Raw genomic sequence first — 20,662 nt, 5'->3', positions numbered from 1 at the left:
GTTACTACTCAGGGTGGAAGTTTTTGAAGTGATACTGCCATCTTTTACATTGTACTCCTTGGGAGGTCTCTACACTGCTTGGCTGTGAATGCCAGAAACAAAATTCAATTTAAAATAATTACAGTCATCTTCAACTGTCAGCATAGGCTAGGACCAGTCTGTCTTTCCAATTGACCTATTTGTCACCTTGCAAATTGGACACCCCAATCTTCTATCCAACCTTTGCTAACTATACATATGTAAACCTCAAAGAATTAAAAGGTTAACAGTATTCCAGCTCCAAACGGGGAACCCGATGCTCTCATGGGTTGGCTCTTCTGCTGAATAGCTATATTGGTTTATTGATGGCATTTTATTTCTTTTTCCTTACAGAGACCAAGTACAGTTTAATGTGTTAAATATAATAATTACCTTGCTCAAAGCAGGTTGGCTCAGACAGTGATGCTCTGGCTCCCCATGGTGCAGTAGTTCCAGGAATGCTGATGGTCCCTGGAATGCTACAATCAAGATCACTAGTCAGAGCTTTTGTGCTCTTATGCAAACTAGTGGAAGCTCTAATGTGGTCGACAACAGTGAGCCTGTACGAATCCCTGTGCTCAGCACCTTCTACAATAAGCTTAATATGGTGACAGTGATACTTTCCTTCCACTGCCATTTTGCTCTGCTCACTCCTTCATTTTCTTCTTCCAGACACAGGTGGGGCCTTCTCCTTACATAAGGCAACACTTCTCAGTAAGTATTTGCTCTACCTTTGGGCTGCTGGCCTGTGATGTTGGTCTGTTCAAACGTGAGTGAGTGATTCAGGCAGTGGTTCAGTGAGTGGGTGAGCGCATGGGTGTCTTTAAATGGCACCTGCTACAGATTAAACTACCTCCAGAGTGAGAAACTCAGATTAACCCATGGCCTTCAGACCAATACCTTAAACATTTTCTGAAAGTTCAATGTTTTTGCCATACTTCCAAGAGAAGCGTGTTCTAACTCAACTCTGGTTGCACCCCAAGCTCTATTGTCTTTAAATGACAGATTCACTGTGGGGATATTTCGCAGCATGGATCCTTCCAGGTGATGGCACGTGTCCTTGACACAAACCCTGACTTTGTTTTCCAACGTTGTCAGCTCATTCAAAATCTTTCATAGCGAAAACTTGACCTGAAAAATGCTTTATTTGCAATGGGTAGCCAATTAGGCTTTCTTGAGCACTAGAACACTGTCCTAATTCTTATGCCAACAACCAGCAGGACTGTTAGATCCTATAGGATCTACAGCCACAAAATGTATTTTGTTAAGGCCTTGTAACAGGCATTTAGAATGATTTATTCCAAATTTAAAATGAGATTTTTTTCTCTCCTTGGATTGATTAAAGGTATGAAGTTCTTCTGACTTCATGAAGTTAAAATAAAATCCTATTCAAAGCAGCCATCCAGTTTCTCACCATTCATATCTTTTCCAAAGAACAGGAGAGAAAGTATAAAAAGGCTGTTATTCTATAGGTTTTACTGAGACCTCTGTTCCTTTGAGCGAGGGGGAATCAAGGCAGGTCCAACAAAGTTGGATCCAGGCATTATATCAAGACTTTGTAAGTGTTTTTTTAATAGATTATTATTATTATTATTATTATTTAAAATCTTATATAGCGCGCAGCTACCCTTGGGCATCCCGGCGCTTCCAGACAACATCAGATGGTAGAGGGGACAGCATTGAGGCGTTATGCCGGAAACAGAAAGGTTTTAAGACCTTTGCGGAAACGCAGTGTACAGGGTTCAGCTCGAAGTTTTAGGGGGAGCGAGTTCCAAAGCTTTGCCGTATTAAATGAGAATCTTCTCCCACCAGTGCGGGCCTTTTTGACTCTAGGCACCATCAAGAGATGTTTCGTGTCTGATCGCAGCGTTCTGCCAGCTTTGTAGGGAGTCACTAGATTTTTTAAAATAAGGGGGCCTTTACCTGCGAGAATTTTATGCGCGGTGCCATAATAGATGTATTGTTTGTAAAGGTATCTTACATGGGTATCATGAAAATCTTGCATAACCCCACTCCTCCCAGACTATGTTGGGCACTTCTTCCTGTGGTACTTCAATTGAGCAGAGCAGGGTAATGATAACTAGACACAACAATTCTCAGAAAGAAGATGGGAACCTATACTATGAAATGTACCAATCAAAATTTGACATGCCATAACTATATAAGAATACATTAGGGAAAGACGAGACTACAGAGTGATGATACAGACTAATATGACACTGGAGAAACCTAACTGTTTCACAGGTACGATCTCCCCTTTAAAAAGGAGAGAACCCAAACTAATGTGGCTTCTGAAATCCCAGTAACCTATACCAGTCGAGCTATTAGCAATATATGGCACCCAGCACCGAAGATTATTGTGAACAGAATCAGCACGCAAACTTGAATTACAATCTCACTCCACATCTCTAGGCTGTTCTTTTGTGCTCCACCAAATGACTCTATTCGATCCTTCCCAGTTATTTAACCCTTTGTAATTATTTCATGATCTGTGTTTATTCTTGTTTAACACCCATTGCTTAGACAGACTTGGATATTCTTGCATGGAACAACAGCTTGTTTTTTAAATTCTTCAATTTGAAAAGCCTTCACCAAGTTGTCCAGGCATCACTCAAATCAAGGCACTGCGTAATGCAGCACTCCAAATATACCCACATGAAACAACAGCTGATGGTTTTGCTTTCCTTAGTTTTGCTATTATTACTAGTGGTCTTAACCTAATTATTGTAGATAATGGGATCCCTGAACTGGTCCATGGACAGATCTTACCACAAAACTAACAAATAATAAATGAAATACAAAAAATGGTGATAAAGCATAAGAAAGTTAATAAACAGTTTGTATTTCCTTTGCACACAATTGTAATTTGCGAACACGAACGACTGAGGTAGTGGTGGAAACCGAGAAGAAGGAAGGCCTGTGCTAACCTAAGCAAAGCCCATTGCCATCATTAGCCAGTCACCTGTAAATGCACTGTATAGTAAAATACATGACCTATGTAAGGGTACTTTAGTTACTCTATATCTGCAGTGAAGAAGTACTGTTTCAAGTACTAATCCGATGTTACTCCCTCTTCCCCGGTACGGAAGGAGAGAAGGAAGCCATGAGGAGTTAATGGTAATTTACAGCAACAGAGACACATACACAACACACTTAATGCCCTTTAGTAAAGCACACGTGCAACGCAACATGTAAAGAGCCTTACCTCTTTCCCTTCAGTTGTCGGGTCCGTCTCGAGCTCTTTCCGCGGGCTCGCGGCGGCTTCTGCGCTGCTTTCCTCAGCAGTTAGCTGGGCCTTGCCGAAGTTCCCCTCATCCGGGCACTCTGTCAGCACTCCCACCTGGGACTCGAGCGCCTGCTTCCCTTTCCAAAGACTTGAGCCGAGCCCCCCAGTCTGCGGCAGCGGTTTCGGATCCTGTGAAGATGATTGGCAGCAGTGAGAGGCAGCATTCTCCCGCACCGCTGGCTCCATGCTGCTACAGAGCCCAGGCTCGTGCAGCTGCACGCCTCTCGGTTACAACCTTTTGTTCAGAAATCTGTTTACACGTGTCGCTCTGAAGCCCCGAAAACCCTAACTAATAAACCTTACATCAATTGTTTACATACTGCAGCGAGGAGGCGCGTAAAAAAGGTTAATCTGAAATCTGAACTGCAGCTGCACTTTACTCATGGAAATTAAGATTTATTTTTAACAACGAGATAAAAACTGTAATTTTTAAGCAAAGTATATTGAGCTGTGGAGGCCCATTCCTGCACTGCGGATCCAGTTACAACATCAACACAAGGCGCATACTTGCTAAGCAAAGGGAATTCTCTCAGATTTGATCTATCTCTCCCCCTCTCTCTCTCTCTCGCCTTCTGACCAGCCTTAAAGTTTGTCTGACTGTAACACGGGAAGGAAAGTCGAGTGCCACGACTGTGCCTTGTACAGCAGGGAATATTTTCAAAGACAACATACCCAATTCTGGAACGTGAAGATCAGCTGATTGTGATTATTAGGAGTCCAAGTGCATAGTTTTCCATAAAAGTGCCTGCCTACTAGGGCCGCGACGTTCCATTTGCCGTGCAAGCTTCTTTCAGATTGGATAGCAGCCAAAGAGCGCGAGAGGCAGAAAGAAACAAAAACACAGGAGACCCCCACATGTGTAGAATGTTTCCTCTGGACTGTGGCAGGTACGGCCAAAATAAAATAAAACCCTTCTGTTTCAGCGTAACCCTTTCCTGGTGCACCTTTAACTACCTCGGGGTCAATGTTTGCCAGAAGTTCTTTCATGCCCTCCCTCCCCCTCCTACATCGCAGCAGCGTGCGATGAATCCTACTGTATAAGGAAAGCTGCACAGCACAGCAGGGCACACCGAGGGAACACATCTGCGGGAGCACTGCGGTCACTGCCAGCTCTTTCTACCACGCATTGTATTATTTAATCGTTTACAAGTAGGGTAAATGATCTGCAGTGTCTGAATCTAATTAAGGTCTTCGAGGTACCGAGCACGCCTTCATTATGCCGTTAGATCATGCAACTCAACAATAGGGCTCTGTAGTGATGGCTGCATCTTTCTTTCCTGCTTGTTTGATGTGCCCATCTAAGGAAGTCAGGCAGGACAAGGAGTGATTGTGGTATTGCAAGCAATTTGTTTCTCTCTGTACCTTTTATGTTCATAAAGCCATCAGACAAGTGCTCGCTGACACAACCATGTGCCAATCCGCAACGCGTTTGTCTGTTTGACTTGGTACATGTTATTTATTGCATGACTCATTAGAATTGGGAGAACTATTGGGTAAATTAATTGTCTCTCTCCTGTCCTCCTGCAAGCATTTATTTGTTGATGGAGTGGTGTGGCTCACTGGTTAGAGGCGGCAGACCCGAAAGCAGAGAACGGCCCGGGACCAGGAGTGGACCAGGGTCAGCGGACTCGATAATTCTCACCTCGGTGCCTAACTCTAACCAGGGATCACACTCGGCAACTCTGGGAATTAGCTTGCCTCATCTCTACAGCGGCCCCCCACATTCGCCGGGGATGCCTTGGAGATACTCAGTAGGAACCATCTCACAGGGATAGCAAGGACGGTCTACAGCGACACGACGCCTCAGGGCAGCAGTGCGCTCTACAAGACCACATACATTTATTCTAATTTTATATAGCATAGATATGGCCCGTAGGCATCACAGCACTTTACAATAAAGCAGAACGTATCAATAACAGATAGAAAATATACATGTACATTTAAGGTAGACACACATGTTCATTGCAAAATATAGCAATGACAAGCAGGTGGTACAGTACCACAAGATGAACATCAATCACTTGTGCTGATTGCGGTTTGTCTGCACTTGGGGTTAGCATTAGGGAGTGAGAGCGGGTTTGGCCAGGTGACACTAAAAGAGAAGAGCTTTGAGGTCTCTTTTGACTGTGACATGACATCTGGTCTGTTAGATTTCGGTATCTTTAGTTGGCACAGGTAGGTACTTGTGACAAATAGGGAGCCTGGCCTCCAATCAGGGTAAGGGGGATATACTCTTTAGATAACCCCAGCTCACCCGCTTGGTAGCTTGGCACGAGCAGACAGGCGTATCTAAGGCAATGTGTAAAGTATTTGTACCAACACTCACAGTAACACAGTGAACACACCACAAATGGACTCCACACCAGTTTAGAAAAATAGAAGTATTTAATCTAAACTAGACAAGACCAAAACAACAAGAATCCAACTTACACAGTTCAAGGATATGATTTAAAGAGAGTTCTTAAGGCTGCGTTAAAATAATCCACAGTTGCATCACGTTTTAGCCAACAGTACCTTTAGATGCAACATAAATTCCAAGGGAAAGCTGCAGCGTTGAAAAACAAGCGATGCGTCACTCCTGAGACTCTGGAGAGGCGATGCGACAATCCAGTCTGTATGGGTAGGGATGCGATACCTTGTATGGATTCCGGTGCGCAGGTTTCGTGGGAAGCGTCTCGCAAAGGTACGATGTGATGATCTTCGGGACAGCGCCGATCTCAGGTGCGGCTGCGATGCGCAGCGTCGATCTTCTCCTCTCGTGGCCCCTCGATGCGATGGCTCTGCGACAACTCTCACAGTGACGTGATGCGGTCTGCAAGCAAGCGGTGCAGCGATCTCTCCCAGTGAGGAAAGGCTCTGTGAATGATACTCGCAGCGATGGTACTCTTCCCGCACCGGAGCGGTGCGTTCCGCAAGCGAAGGATGCATTGGTTCTTGCAGCGGCAACAGGCGCTGCGACGATCTCGATCTTCACGGCGGTGAAATTTCCTCGCACTGACGGGGATGCGCTGCGCAAGCAAGCGCATCGTGAAATTTATTAGATTGTCTTTTGTTTCTTCTTATCGAGCTTCCCGACAACAGGTACAACTTTCAGAGGCACCACAGCTGGCCCAAGCACTATAGGAAGGACAGAACTCTTAGTAGAGTTCAGGGGGGAAGCTGTGGGTGAAGTCCTTTTGCTCCTGGGACTTCTTAATAGGGAGCCAGCTCTACTCAGGCCCATGGAGATCTCTTTAAGCAAGGGGACACAGCACAAAGCAAAGTCTTTCCCCTCTCCTTGGCAGCAAAGCAACTGCAGGTCAGCCCACAAGTACACAGCAGGACAGTCCTTTCTCTTCAGTCATCCAGCTTTCTCCTTGGCAGAGGTTCCTTCTTGATTACAGGATGATCTAATTTTCTGTAGTCTGGGTAGCCCTTTGTATACCAGTCTTTCCTTTGTTCTCTAGAGGCAGAGAGGCCTTGGCTCGGTCAGAACCAGTTCAGTCAGTTCTTGAGCACTTTGTTTTGTGTCTTCTCCTCTCCTTTCAGAGAGAGGGGCAGGGTCGTCAGCCGCCCAGCAGGAGGTGGAGCCAGCAGGCACAGCCCTACTCAGGCCCAGGTGCTACCCCTCCCAACACTCAAGATGCAGATGCAGTCATTCAGCCTAGGGCTGACTCATCCACCATCCTGGGGGCTCCCCAGCCCCTGTCACTCACAAACCAGACAGTCAATTCACAAACAGGCCAAGGCACACAGAACAGTTATACAAGAGAACAACCCCTTTCTAAAAGTGCTGTTCTCAACCACAGGATTTAAAAACCATCCTTCCTAAAAGATGTGTTATTAAACTCTGAGTTCAGGGATACCAGACTTTAATTTTCAATCTTGCTCTCATGGGAAGATATGCAGGTAAACATTATACTCAGCATTCCCCATTATAGCCTATGGATAAGGTAGCCCTCTCAATATTGAAAAACGAAAACGGCTGTAAGTCACTACCAGAGCATTTCACACACACCAGTACATGCATGGGGAAAGAGTCACAGAGAAAAGCAGATTACCTTCGGACTTTATCGGGGGCCGCAATCTGGTGGAAGTACTCGCTCCCTGCAGGAACTTTGATTTACTTCCCGCGTTTCCCGCTTTGCTGGAAACGCTCGTTGGTGGGGGCAACAGCGGCCGAGAGGGAGGCAGAACATCACAGCCCACAAGCCACCTGGGCTGGGAACACCTCCCCGCCACGCCCTCCACAGGTGTTTAAAGGCAGCAGCCTTACCGCGTACCACAGGATGCGCACGAGACGAGCCGGGCGAAGCCCGGGCAAAGGGCAGGCCATCTGTGACTGTCCGGGGCTGGCCAAGGCTGGGCTGGGCCACCCCTCTTTTATGTGGTGTTTTCAATTTATTGTCACTAGACCGCATCCTTGAGCAAGCTTGTGCACCTACCTACCAGTGTGCTCTATGGTTAGAAAGTAGGACTTTGTATTTTTGCGATATATTGTTAGTTATAGTTAAAACATCTAATATGGACACTTGGTTAAAAACAGGAAGAATATACATGGCAGGAGGGTCAGTGAGTGGGACATTAGACCATATCATCAGTAGGGCCGCCTCAGTTTTAGAACGCGAAATTGAGTTCACTGAGCGACGTTTGTCCTCTGAACTGCTAAAGAAACGTTCATCACTTGGCCATATACAGCTAGTAACTACTCCATCGAATCATGCCCTTGGAACAAATCGCTAAAGTGATATTGACATTCCCCAACAGTTACAAGATCTTACAGAGTCACAAGTTCAAAGTAGAGAAACAATCCATTTAAATATTGCCACAGAATCTCAAACTGATACCTCTTCAGAAGAGCAAATATTAGTGACACCAAGTAAGTCCCTTAAAAAGAAGCCCAAGGTAAAAATATCTGCCCCTGCCCCCCCTACTAAAAGGAAACATGGCAGAAAGAATCAAAAAACTACCCGAGCAAAAACTCCTAAATGAACTAGAAGTCCTAATGAAAATATCGGCCCCACAAGGAATATAACTGACAAAGACAACTCATCAGTAAATGTACATCATGATCTTATGTCCAATATAGAGCAATTGGTCAAATCCTTATTGCTACCACTCATAGAGAGGGTAAGAAGAATGGCAGAGCAATTCGGGTCCATTCAAGAAATTGGTTTTACTAATACAAACCTAATTAAGGAACTATCAGTAAAAAGGCCTGACATTACCCCACCCGTCACACTAAAAGTGCCGAAGTTAACCAAATCTGCAAACCACGCGGAAAAATTGCCCATCATAAGGATCTACATGGGGACATCATTATTATTAACTTCAAGGATTACAGGGCGACAAACTATATAAGAGATTGGTACCCAGATGGCTATGAGGGTGGAATATCCACCCGAGACCTCAGCTGTTTTTACCCAAGGTCCATAGTAGAAAAGCCTCTAAGACTAAGATACCCATACACTAGGAACGTAGCGGCCCCCAGGTTAAATATTGTAACCTCAAATCGCTTTGCCCCTCTTTCTGGTTTAGAGGGGGTCGACTGACTCACAAACTCAACTGAAGAGCACGAGAAGGAGCATGATATACAGTTAGGCCCTGTCAATGACATAACAGGCAGGGGAAAAGGTGACTTAATGAACTGTGCAAGGGAGGGTCAGATAGGTTATATTGCTGGGAACACCGAAGAGGGCCAACTGATCATTTCCTGGAATATAGCAGGTCTTAAAGATAAGGTGGATCGCTCAGATTGGTGTGAGATTATAAATAATCACAATATTCTGTGTTTTCAGGAAACTTGGACGGCCCATGATATTCATTTACTTGGATACCCAACCTATAATACCCCTGCCAAAATTAGTACCCATGGTAGAAATAAAGGGGGCCTATGCACCTATATTTCAATCGTATCAGGGATTAAAACGACTAAGTTCATTTCGGTAGAGTGCTACCAGATTGTGATAGTTAAAAGGATGGGTGTTAAGAACATTGCTATTATACATTTTTATAACAACGCCTATGTGTCGCAATGGGAAGAGCTTATATCGAGTCTCAGAAGATGCTTACGGGACCTAGAAAAGAATGGCGACGGGGATTTGGCCTTTTTATGGGTTGGTGATTTCAACTGTTGTCTCTGTACCAGTTATGTTACAGGCACTTGCCATCTGGCCGAAGACAGGGAAGACATACAGCCCATTTTAGTCATTCTAGGTTAGGGTATTTGTTGAATTCCCTGACACACGAGTTTGATTTGGGCTACATTAATGAAAATTGTTTGCCAACGGCAACTTTTAAACCAACATTTAATGGGAGAGGGGTCAATTCCCTAATTGACTTTAACCTTCTATCCTCTAGACATCGGTCCCTATTGTTGTCATGAGAAACACTAGATGCTGCCCACAGCGATCACTACCCTATCTCTTTCTGTCTGGCAAAAAATGGAGGAGGCCCGACCCTGGATGTAATTTATAACACCTCAATAAATCGGTAACATAACATACCGGTTTGATACTCTGAGCCGAATGAGAGCCATGCTTTTACAGAAAACCTTCCCGTAACCCCTGAGAGACTTTTGATTTCGAGGCCGCAAGGTCCTCAGCTGAGATATTGGCACTGGTACAAACAGACTGCCCTTTCCATTGCACAGAAATGTTACAATGTATCTTTAACATGTCTGAAACGATGGGTATAGTACACCTATTTAAGACCTTAGGTTCTGGAATGTTAAGCACCCTTCAGACAATCTTTGGAGTTATTCCCAACTTCATACACTCCGTGTTTGGAAGCATTTTTGGAGGACATCCGCTGATCCTGTTCCTAATAGCAGGAATCCTGTCATTTTTCTGCTATGCAATGGAGGTCCCAGTCACCAAGGAGATGGAAAAGAAATGCTCTTGAAGCGTCAATACCGTGATCGCATGGTACTCCATTTGGGCATATCTCGCCTTCGGGAACTAAGCAAGTCTTGGTTCCTAATTTTTGTACCAGTCTGGATTGACTGTGTTCTGCCTGTCCTCCACTGCCTATTTTGCAGAAAAGAATGCATGCTGGTCCTTTGTCTAACATTTCCATCGGTTGCACCACCGGACATGGATGCTTTAATGGACCAGTTAAAGGCAAGCAACAGTGATGTCGCGTCTCCCAACCAGGGCACATAAACATTTGGCTCATCATTTGCTGGGAAAAGTTTGGCCTTTTTCAAAACAACCAAAATTTGGAATCTTAAACAAATAGACTCCTTTTTAGTACTGCATGGCTTCCAGGCACTAATAGTTGTCCAGACCATATATACGAACATATTTTAAGTGACTTCTATAAGAGACTCCTACAGCTTATATTGAATTTTAGCATCTTTTACACATTTTGTTTATTAGATTTTCTGCATATTTTAGAAGTACATGTAGTATTTTTCATATGTTGTCCAGTCGGATGAAGAGTGGGTGTTAATATTTCATACAGGTGCCCAATATAGGCTCATGTAGCAACCTGCCCTTTCACCTTTATTTCCCCTGCCATTACACTACATAACGCTTCTTGGTACTGACCTTGTACCTAGTTACAGTAATGCCTAAATGACATGGGGTTTTCTCTGAAAACTAGCCTCATTCATTATGCATGAGGATTCTTTGAATCATAGAAGGACACCATCTCCTGCATAATAGCTATGTATAAGGGTCATTCCTTCCGTCATCCTAGTCTGAAATGACACTGCAAGGTATACCCCCTGGGGGTACCACATTGGATACATAAAACAATATATTTGCTGAGGCCAGAGAGGAGAAAAGGACTTCATGCTGAGACACTGACTTGAGACACTGAGGTTCCTGCACGCAGCCACTCCAAGCTCGTCTAACATCCCTTGCGGGGTGTCCATCTCGAGACCAAGACGGTGTCCCAAAGTTTCTCACTTCAGGTAATGGGGCTGACATTTACACCTACATATGTGCAAGGTACACTTAGGTACATCTAGTTAGGGTTGCATCGTAGGAGTACGCATGTTATGGACATGTATTTTTATACTTGCTTACATTCATGGTTTTAGCACTATGGTAGAAATCTACCATACTTTTACTTTGTTGGTGCTTACGATCATTTATATCTGTTTTGCCTTATGGTTGTTTCAGCACACCTATTTTACATCAGAGTGATGCTGTTTCAATAAATGCTTATAGAAAAACATCCCCACCGTTTATTCTCTCTGAGACAAAGTATCGCACTGTTTCCACGATTCTGAGGGATCAGGTTGTCATGTTCGATAGTTGCCAAGAACTATTCTCTCCTTGGTAAGAGGGGATTCTAGTGGCACTGTGAGCAAGCTGGTATACAAGCTAACATACCCTGTGGGGGTGTCTAGAATCAGTATGGACACCAATTCTACAGTGTGTGTTGTCTAAACACGCAGATCCTATATAGGTTTATAGGAACTACACAACAAACGTGCTGCATCATCTGTTAACAATGCCACAATGTCAAAATCATTTGTCTCAACACAGTCTGTTGATTAGAAGTTAAGTCCACTCAGGTCTGGACGTTGTAGTTATATGCCCTATTCTAAATCTAATTCATTCAATTTTATTTTGGTTAGAGTAAAACACAAAACTCCACATCTATCACAGATCGCTGTCACTAGTAAATATGCAAATATATAGAAGTGCAAAAAAATACAAGTCGCAGAAAATGAATTTGATTCGAGGTTCAAATTCCCAAATAAAAGTTGTACAGTCATATGCTATTTCATCATGTTATGTAATTTCTTTGGCTGATAGATCAAATTGCATTATGTAGTAAGCACCACAACTTGCTATAATAAAACTAATAGCTCTAAAGGTTTATCATATAAAACGCGCCAAAAGACTGACTATTGGATGTCTTCTGATTACTTTCTGATCTATTTACACAGAGGCCCTGTGTTCGTGGTAGTCTGCAAAAAAATAAACGTCAGCATACATTAAATATTATCATTTTTTTTCAATACGGGAATTACTAAAGCCCTCCTAATTTTTCCAGATAACAAACAGAAGAGGACGTTTTCTACCATTAAAAACTCACAAGGCCGATAAGTTTAACTCATCTCTTAATTACCATCTTTTCCCATGGCTTGACAATGTTATTACGTTCATGTGGAACTTTGTGACCATAATCCTACATCCTGCAAAAGAGATAATACTCAAATGTGCCTAACTGTGATCCCCAGTGGGATTTCTTATAAGGGTACGCCAGTCTGGGATGGCGACGTATTATTTGTTTCCAGTATTCTTTTCCAAGTATTTTGTCCAGGTGCATCTTAATATTGTATTGGATTCCTGGAGTGGTTCCAGGGATTGAAAAAACAGTTGTTGAGATTTAACATAAAAAATGATTTCCTGATATACCTAAGTTATGGTATTTCCAGGCCTCGTAGTGAATTATATACCTCGTCCAATACGATAGTTGTATCAGCTTTTTTCACATTTCTCAAAAAGTCCAAAACTAATACAGAATGAACGCTTAATGTATTCTCAGAGGTGAATATATCTTTTGAAATGTGCCAAAACCACTGCGCTTGCCATGCCATACCCACTAAATAAACTGGTAATAATAATTTGCAGGTTACATTTTCATTATTGCTTTGGCACACCAATTTCTCATTTTCTAGCAAAATTGTAAAATGGTTCCACATCACTGTATGCGTGCTAATACTCCCCAATATAGGCTATCTCGCAAATCTAAAGGACTGATTATGAGTTCAGCGGAGAACCAGTGGTGTCGGTCCCTTGACCACCAGACTGGCGGTCCACGCGCTGTATTGTGAATATGGTGATGGGACCGCCACAGGACCGCTGCAACTGCTGAGGATCATGGATCCTGTGGCAGTGGCGCGGCAGTCAGAGGCCCTAATATGTTTGCGGTATCTCTGCAGCACCGCCGAGCATATTAGGAGTTTCCTCACTGCCACAGTTTTTATGGCAGTGAGGCCACCATGAAAACTATGGTGGTGAAGAAACAAAGGGGGCCCTACAGTTCCCCCTGTTGCCGCAGGGCCATGAAGTGCCTGCAGGAGGGCACATGTTGTGCCCCCTTGTGTTCAGTCACTCCCTTTCCTGCACGGACTGGACTTTGGACTCCATGCCGTGCAGGAACGGATTTTGGTGTTCCCATCGCGGTGCTTTTTTAATAGGTACTGCTTTAGGAATGCGAAAAGGCCGCAAGAATACTCGTAATCTGGCGGGTTGTACGCAGTCAAGTTTAGTGGTCTTGTAGCAGGGAGCTGGCATCGTAGCCCGCTCCAAGACTGCCAAACTTGTAATCAGGCGCTAAATCCTTGGTAATTATAGGAGCTGACCTTCTTGATGTTGCTAAAACTTAAGTACATCTTTATTTGAGTGTTTTCTTCCGCCTACCTCTGTCACATATAATTTACGTGCACTAATGGTTAGATTCCCCGTCCCAAAGAGAGAAAATCATTTAATAGTTTTAATAATGTTTGTATTGTAAATTGCTAACTGCTTTACCTAACAGCCCTGTATTTATACACAATTAATAAATCTGGAATCCTATTTCCTATTTATGCGCCCATTCATCATCAGACAGAAATGCACATAGGGCATTAACCTAAAAGATACATGGGGGCCCCCTACAGTCCTGGTACACCCTCTGTTTATTCCTGTTACTTCCTCTCTATTTCCAACTTTGTTTCCATGTACTGGTTGCTAATAATACAACATCAAACAATTTAACAGCTGTTTCAATCCCCTTTACATTAAATGTATGCCACTTATTTTCTTAGGTGTATCCAGACCTATTGTAAAAAACACACGTTGATGGACCTGAAAAAAATCCTCTAAAATATTACAGCTGTCCCAAATTGGGAACATCCATTACAACGCAGACATTACAACTTAATGCATTTACAATGCAGCAAATGCTATGCAAGTTCCATTACAACGCATGCTATTATAATGCATGCCATTACAACTCTAACAAGCACCTTCCCTGAGGTAAGCACCCAGTGGTGTTAGAATAGTAAATTAAATTGTAATGGTGCATGTGTTGTAATGGCTTGCATTGTAATAGCATGTGTTGTAATGGAGCTGTCTTTTTAAAAACCACATTGTAAAAGCATACGTTGTAAAGTTTGCGTTGTAACGTCATACATTCTTTGAATATCTCATGCAAATACCTAACGTGACAGCCTTAGATTTGTATTAAGTAGTGAAATGAAGCTTGTTGGTTGTTAAATAGATTCTGCACAAAAAGGTCAGAGCATGAGGTAACCTGAAGTTTCTGTTTGCTGTAAAACTAACTATGGTTTTTATACAGAGACACAAAAAGAGCTGCAATCCCTTTGCTATAGGAATTTATCCCAAGTGCATAACACGCAGCTACCAATGAACTCCAAGGGCATTTTGTGTTAGCTTGTGCCTTGGAAACCTTAGGTCACTCAAGGAGCAACTTTGTGCGTCTGAACTTTGAAATTTCTAAAGATTCGTAGACATTTTGTGGAAGTTAAATAAGACAACTAAGGCACAATATGAATGGAACAGAATAGCTGAAGTCAGAATTAAACGGGCGCTCATGTCCTTAACAACCATGGCAGCCTCGCTGCCAGAGGAAAGAGGGTCACTGGGACAGATAGATTTGCTTTAAGGGAAAGGAAGCACCTGCTGGTCAAATGATACAGAACATCTGGCATGAGTGAAGCGGCGGCAACTAGGAGGCAAAATAGCCAAGTAAATGACTGACTGCATGGAATGTTGCTGACGGCAGATGTGGTGTATATTAATGGGGATGACGAGCACCATACGAGACATCTTCATCTTGTGTGGAAAATTCAGGACATAATCTGTCCAGAATAACAGCTATGCAATATAGTCTGGACAAGTTCTTGTATCAAACTTAATGTACTTTGAAAGTATTATTTTGACCAAACAGAGGAGGAAGCTAGGTTAGCTATAGGATACTCTGTATAATTGTTCGCAGATGCACAGAAAGCTGCAGGTGACACACATTTGGATTATGTTATCCACTTAGCTGTTCCTCCTTCCGAGGGCGGTACAATTATTACCTTTTAGTTGGTTTACGTATATATATATTTGCATAGACATCGATTCATCAAAATGCTGGGTTGTAGGTGAAGGTACATAACACATCCTTTGAACGTCCATGACATCAGAGGAAGTGACATCGTTTGAGCTTTAACCTTGAATCCTAGGAAGTAATACCACATCTCCTTGTTCCAGGTTTCACAATGATTAGCATCAATGAAGCAAAAAATGTATTGATAAATCAAATGGAGGCGCAGAAAAGAAAAAAGTTTTAAAAATACTCAACAGTGGCTATGACCATGTGTATTAATTCATATGGTTCATATGTTGAATATGAACTATGCTATTGCTTGAATGACTCCCTAACATTAAGTAGCTTTGTCTTGAGAGCTCTTTTCTGGTACTTTCAGGATATGAATCACAAAAGTTATGGTTTTATCCAAACAGATAACTTTTACTCAACTTTTCAGTAATGAAAAATAGAAACAAACTGTTCAAAAGTGTACGCGTTGTGATGTGTTCTAAAGAGTGTGCATTACATACACTGCTGAATATATATTTATTTTATTGCACTGATAATGTAATGTCCCCGTGGGAATTGCACAAAATAAGCAGTACCCAGATTGACAATGTTTAGCATCTGTTCTTTGGCACTGTTGTTGCCACTTCCGAGGTGAAGAGTCACAAAGGCAATGTCAGGGGTCAACTGCAAAATGGTGTCCATGTATGTATGCATTCCATTAATACAGAAAAATCCTAGCTAAAAAAAACAAAGGAGGGTTGTGCATCAAAGGGGTTTAGACTTAAGCAAAAAGGCGAGAATCGAATATGTACAGACAAGTGAGGGTTTATGATCTGTTGATGGCTAGTGATAGAGAAATAATGCACTAGAACACATGGTGTGTTTTTTATGGTGAAGGAGGAAGGGAAGGAGGTGACTCCTGCAGTTGTCACCCATGCCAATATTTTTTAGTAGTGTGGTGATGTCAAACAGAACTCTTGGCCTTCAATTACCAGTACAAAGATGAATACATGATCTGTAAAGGTCTTTTACTTCGTCACACTTTAGTATTAAACTACAGTGTTGCAGTAATTTTTCTCGTGATGGGTGATACGTTTATCAGTTATGGATGTTCCAGCCTCGTGCCAGGCACAACCTGTTACCCTGCACAGATAGTGAAATGAACTGAAATGTGTCATCCATAGGGTAGTTTTCCCCCCAACATTTTGTCTTTTACTTCTCCATTTTGCTGTTTCTTTTTGTTGGCCATAGGACTCTGAGCACTTTACCATTGTTAACCAGTGCTAACGTTTGCTTCTCCCCTAAACATGATGACATTGATGTGTACCTGATTGGCATGTTTTTTGTACTGGTTAATCCCTTGCAAAGAGGTATACCATATACCCAGAGCCTATCCTTCAAATGCTGGCAGTGGGCCTGCAGCACTCATTGTGCCACCCAGATATGTAGCCATTCAAACATATCTCAGGCCTGCCACTGCAGTACCAGTGTGTGCAGTTTACTGCAACTTCAATATGACATTTAGATTTACTTGCCAAGCCTTAAACTCCCCTTTTATTACATATAAGTCACCCTTTATGTAGGTCCTAAGCAAATCTAAGGGTAAGTAGCTATGCAGGTAAAAGCAGGACATGTACCTTTATGTTTTAAATGTCCTGAGAGTGACAAACAGCCTATTTCGTTTTTCACAACTGTGAGGCCTACCCCTCTCATCGGCCAGCATTGGGAATTCCTTGATTTACTTTCATGCCTAATTTACTTTTAAGCTGTAATTCCTGATCAGAGAGGAGTAGTTTTACATGATGATTTCTTTGGAGTGGTAATAATAAATCATCCTTACTGCTGAAGTTGGATTAAACATTACTGTTTTAGATATGGCACTTTTAGAGTGGACATTTCTATGTACTTACTGCTCTTTGTGCTTCAAGGCCTGTGTCCATTATACATCTGGGTTTGGTAACAGCTACACATTGTGAATTTCTTCTAGACAGCCATAAACACAGGGAGGTGAAGCTCATCTGTATTCTGAGCAATAGGTGTGTCACACTTACATGTGAATAGGCTATGTCCTGTCCCAAAACAAAGCACTGATTTATTCCCCAGGAACAGCCTGGCGGACATGACTGGGCTGAAGGGGATCCTTGTGCACTTCAGAGAGTTCTTTCGAAGTCACCCCCTACATTAAAGGCACTTTTGGGTATAAGTACTGAGTCTCTGACTCCCACAAATCCGAAACTTCTGGATCTTGAACAGAATCTCTGTCAGAAGGACTGCTGAGGTGCATAAAGGACTCAACTGGACTGCTATTCTTGAAAGGCTGCTTCCCCCCCCCCCCATATGTGGGCCTCACTCGTGAGTTCTGCAGCTGCTTTAATCACCTACAGCTTTTGGGCTCTTCACAACTTTGAATGGGCCTGTTCCCACTGCAACTGGGCCGCTCGCTCAAAGGACCAGTGCGAGCCACCACAGCATTTTGTCCTCGCACCATAAGGATCCCATTCATGACCACAAGGCTCCATCTGCCATATGCGATGCCCATTCAACTGTTTGTGCCCGCAGGATCCTCGCTGGCTATGCTCTACTCACTCCAGGCGACCGTCTCCCTGCAAACGGAAAATTTCACTCGGCTTGAGAAGTTAAAACATCAGTGGGACCTTTTTAGAAGTGTATCCGACCCATGCTTACTCGGTCAGTCTGAACGTTGGATTTACCACATTTGTGGGCCTACCTGGCAAGATAGAATTTGTGCTTGCCAACCTGGAAGCATATTCAGTGGCTCACCTCATTGGGTTCTCCCAGGCGAAATGGGTGTTCCACAAGGGAAGTGCTGAGAAGGAAGAGCTTCAGAAAGCCTTGAGAGCATGTCCAAAGGCACACTCACAATGGGAAGTGGATTATGAGCTATCTATGTCTGAGGAAGGATCAGAGCAAGGCCTGACAGAGGGTCATGACGTGCAGCCTACAGAGGAGGGGAGCAATTTCCACCAGCAAATGCTTCAGGCTCTGCAACAGGCAAGCCTGTCTATCACAGCAAGTAAGTGACGGATAGGGCAGAGGTCTGTGGCATACTTGGGACACCTGGTGGGCAGGGGGAAGGTGCAACCCCTTTCAAAAGTCCCCAAGGAGCTCCCACAAAAGTATTCTTTATTGCTGTGGCATTCTGGTTAGGAATGAAAATACAGTAATTGTGGGGTATAGATATGGATCCTATGTTACTGGTCTACCTCTGGGAATAACCAACATGTTTGTGCCCTTCCTACTTATCCTAAAAAGGTGTTGGGCGTTTGCCAGGGTCAATCACATACCTTTTCCCTAATGCCTTGTGAGGGTAAGACATTTATCTTTTTGTTGGCCTTAGGACTGTTTGTACTTTGCCACTGCTGACCAGTTCTAAAGTACGTGTACTTTGCCCCTAAACATATTTACATTAGTGTTTACCTGATTTGGATATTTTTTGTACTGGTAAGTCCCATGTAAAGTGGTATACCATATATCCAGGCCCTGTACTTCAAATGCTACTAGTGGGCCTCCAGCACTCATTGTGCCACCCATGTAAGTAGCCTTTCAAACCTGTCTCAGGTCTGCCACTGCAGTGTCTGCGTGTGCAGTTTACTGCCATTTTGTCTTGGCATTTAAAAGTACTAGCCAAGCCATGTCTTAAAGTACCCCTTTATTACATAAAGGTCACCCCTAAGGTAGACCACACAACCCTAAGTGCATGGTGCTATGTAAGAGAGTGTATATACCTTTATGTTTTGTATGTCCTGATAGTGATAAACAGCCTATTTAATTTTTCACTACTTGAGGGCTAACCCTCTCATAGGCCAGCATTGGGAATTCTTTAATTTACTTTTAAGCCATAACTCCTGATCATAGAGGAGTAGCTTTTACATACACAACCCTAAGTGCATGGTGCTATCTAAGAGAGTGTATAAACCTTTATGTTTTGTATGTCCTGATAGTGATAAACAGCCTATTTAATGTTTCACTACTTTGAGGGCTAACCCTCTCATAGGCCAGCATTGGGAATTCTTTAATTTACTTTTAAGCCATAACTCCTGATCATAGAGGAGTAGCTTTGACATATTTGATATGTTTGGAATGGTAATGATAAATCCTCCTTACTGGTGAAGTTGGATATAATGTTACTATTTTAGAAATGACACTTTTAGAAAGTGTACACACCTTTGTACTTACTGCTCTTTGTGCCTGACAGCCTATCTTCAATTCACGTCTGCGTTGATTGACAGCTACACTTTGAGCATTACTTCTAGACAATCACAAACACAGGAAGGTGAGGTTTGTCTGCATTATGAGCACCCATTTCATTCTGATGGGACTTCCTGGGCAGGCAGCAAGAGTGGTGGCTCACACATATATCTGGAGAGGCTGTATCCTCATACAAAACACTAATTTACCCCCACAGAGTTAGCCTGGCAGACAGTGATAGTGGCATCCCCATTTGGCTTCATGATGGGACATATATTGCCGAGCAGAAAAAATAAAAGCACATTCCTGACTTCTAGGAACATGGTAAACGGTAGGCCGACAAAAATACTTCCAAGCACAGAGTGTATGAATGATGGAATAACTCTGAAGACCATCTGTAGGTGAAAACCAACCCAGAACCAATTCATTAAAAAAATGTGCTTCCTCCGCAGTACTTGACATGTTATAAATGCAGTGCACAAGCGTCCCGAAAAGGCATGAGAAATTAGTGTGCAGTAGCGTCTGTATCTCAGAAGAAGACCTTGCAACTTGAAGATCAAAGGGCTCCCTTGCATACGTTAAGGCCACATTCTGCTGGAACAATAAGGCTTTCAGTCTGCTTAAACAAATCAAAGTGTACATTTGAAATATTTCTCAAAGGCCAAAGTGCTACATCCCTGACTGTACTGGTAGGTGTAAACAGTAAGTATGGGCGAAATTTGAGAATTCCCGGTCCGCAAATTCGTGCGAAATGGCAAAAAAATCTGCGAGTTCGCGGATTTTCCCGCAAACTCGCGGATTTTTATTTACATTTGCACAAATATGTAACCACATGTGCCTGTTACTTTGCCAGCGTGCCAAAAGGAGCTGAGGTCCCTTGAGTGAGCTGGCCATTATAGTGGGGACGGGCGGGAAGACGTTTCATACCGTTAGTGTGTGGTGGACGGGGCCAAACAGGCGGGGCTTCTATGCGAGTTCACATGCATCTTGGTTAATAAGGGTCAGAGACCGAGCAGAGCAGCAGATGAGGAGAAAGCCGCCTCCTGGTCACAGGAGCAACACGGGGATGGCGCTCGGGAAACTCATGGATGCAAAAATAAGTTTGGCACAGGATCCCAG

The 20,662-nt window shown here is 43.2% G+C and overlaps 1 protein-coding gene across 3 annotated transcripts in view; it reads right to left on the bottom strand.

Moving 5' to 3' along the window:
* The window catches only part of MYH16 (myosin heavy chain 16), a 1,042,471-nt gene that overhangs the window by 735,282 nt on the left and 286,527 nt on the right, over window positions 1-20,662 (bottom strand). The window contains exons 1-2 of one of the 3 annotated variants that reach the window (XM_086930550.1): window positions 3,977-4,267; window positions 3,224-3,433 (exon numbers count right to left, since the gene is read on the bottom strand). The exons of 1 other annotated variant lie outside the window; for it this stretch is intronic. Coding sequence is in view for 1 of the 2 variants with exons in the window: in XM_086930547.1 (XP_086786673.1) it covers window positions 3,224-3,433 (210 nt within the window). In the remaining variant the exon portion in view is untranslated. Of the gene's footprint in view, window positions 1-3,223; window positions 3,434-3,976; window positions 4,268-20,662 lie in introns of those variants that run through there. One more of the 3 variants, XM_086930547.1, reaches the window with a different exon arrangement.

This window comes from Lissotriton vulgaris, chromosome 7 (genome assembly GCF_964263255.1).
Source record: "Lissotriton vulgaris chromosome 7, aLisVul1.2, whole genome shotgun sequence".
In the NCBI taxonomy this organism is placed as follows: domain Eukaryota; kingdom Metazoa; phylum Chordata; class Amphibia; order Caudata; family Salamandridae; genus Lissotriton; species Lissotriton vulgaris.
This window is presented reverse-complemented; position numbering and strand designations above follow the sequence as displayed.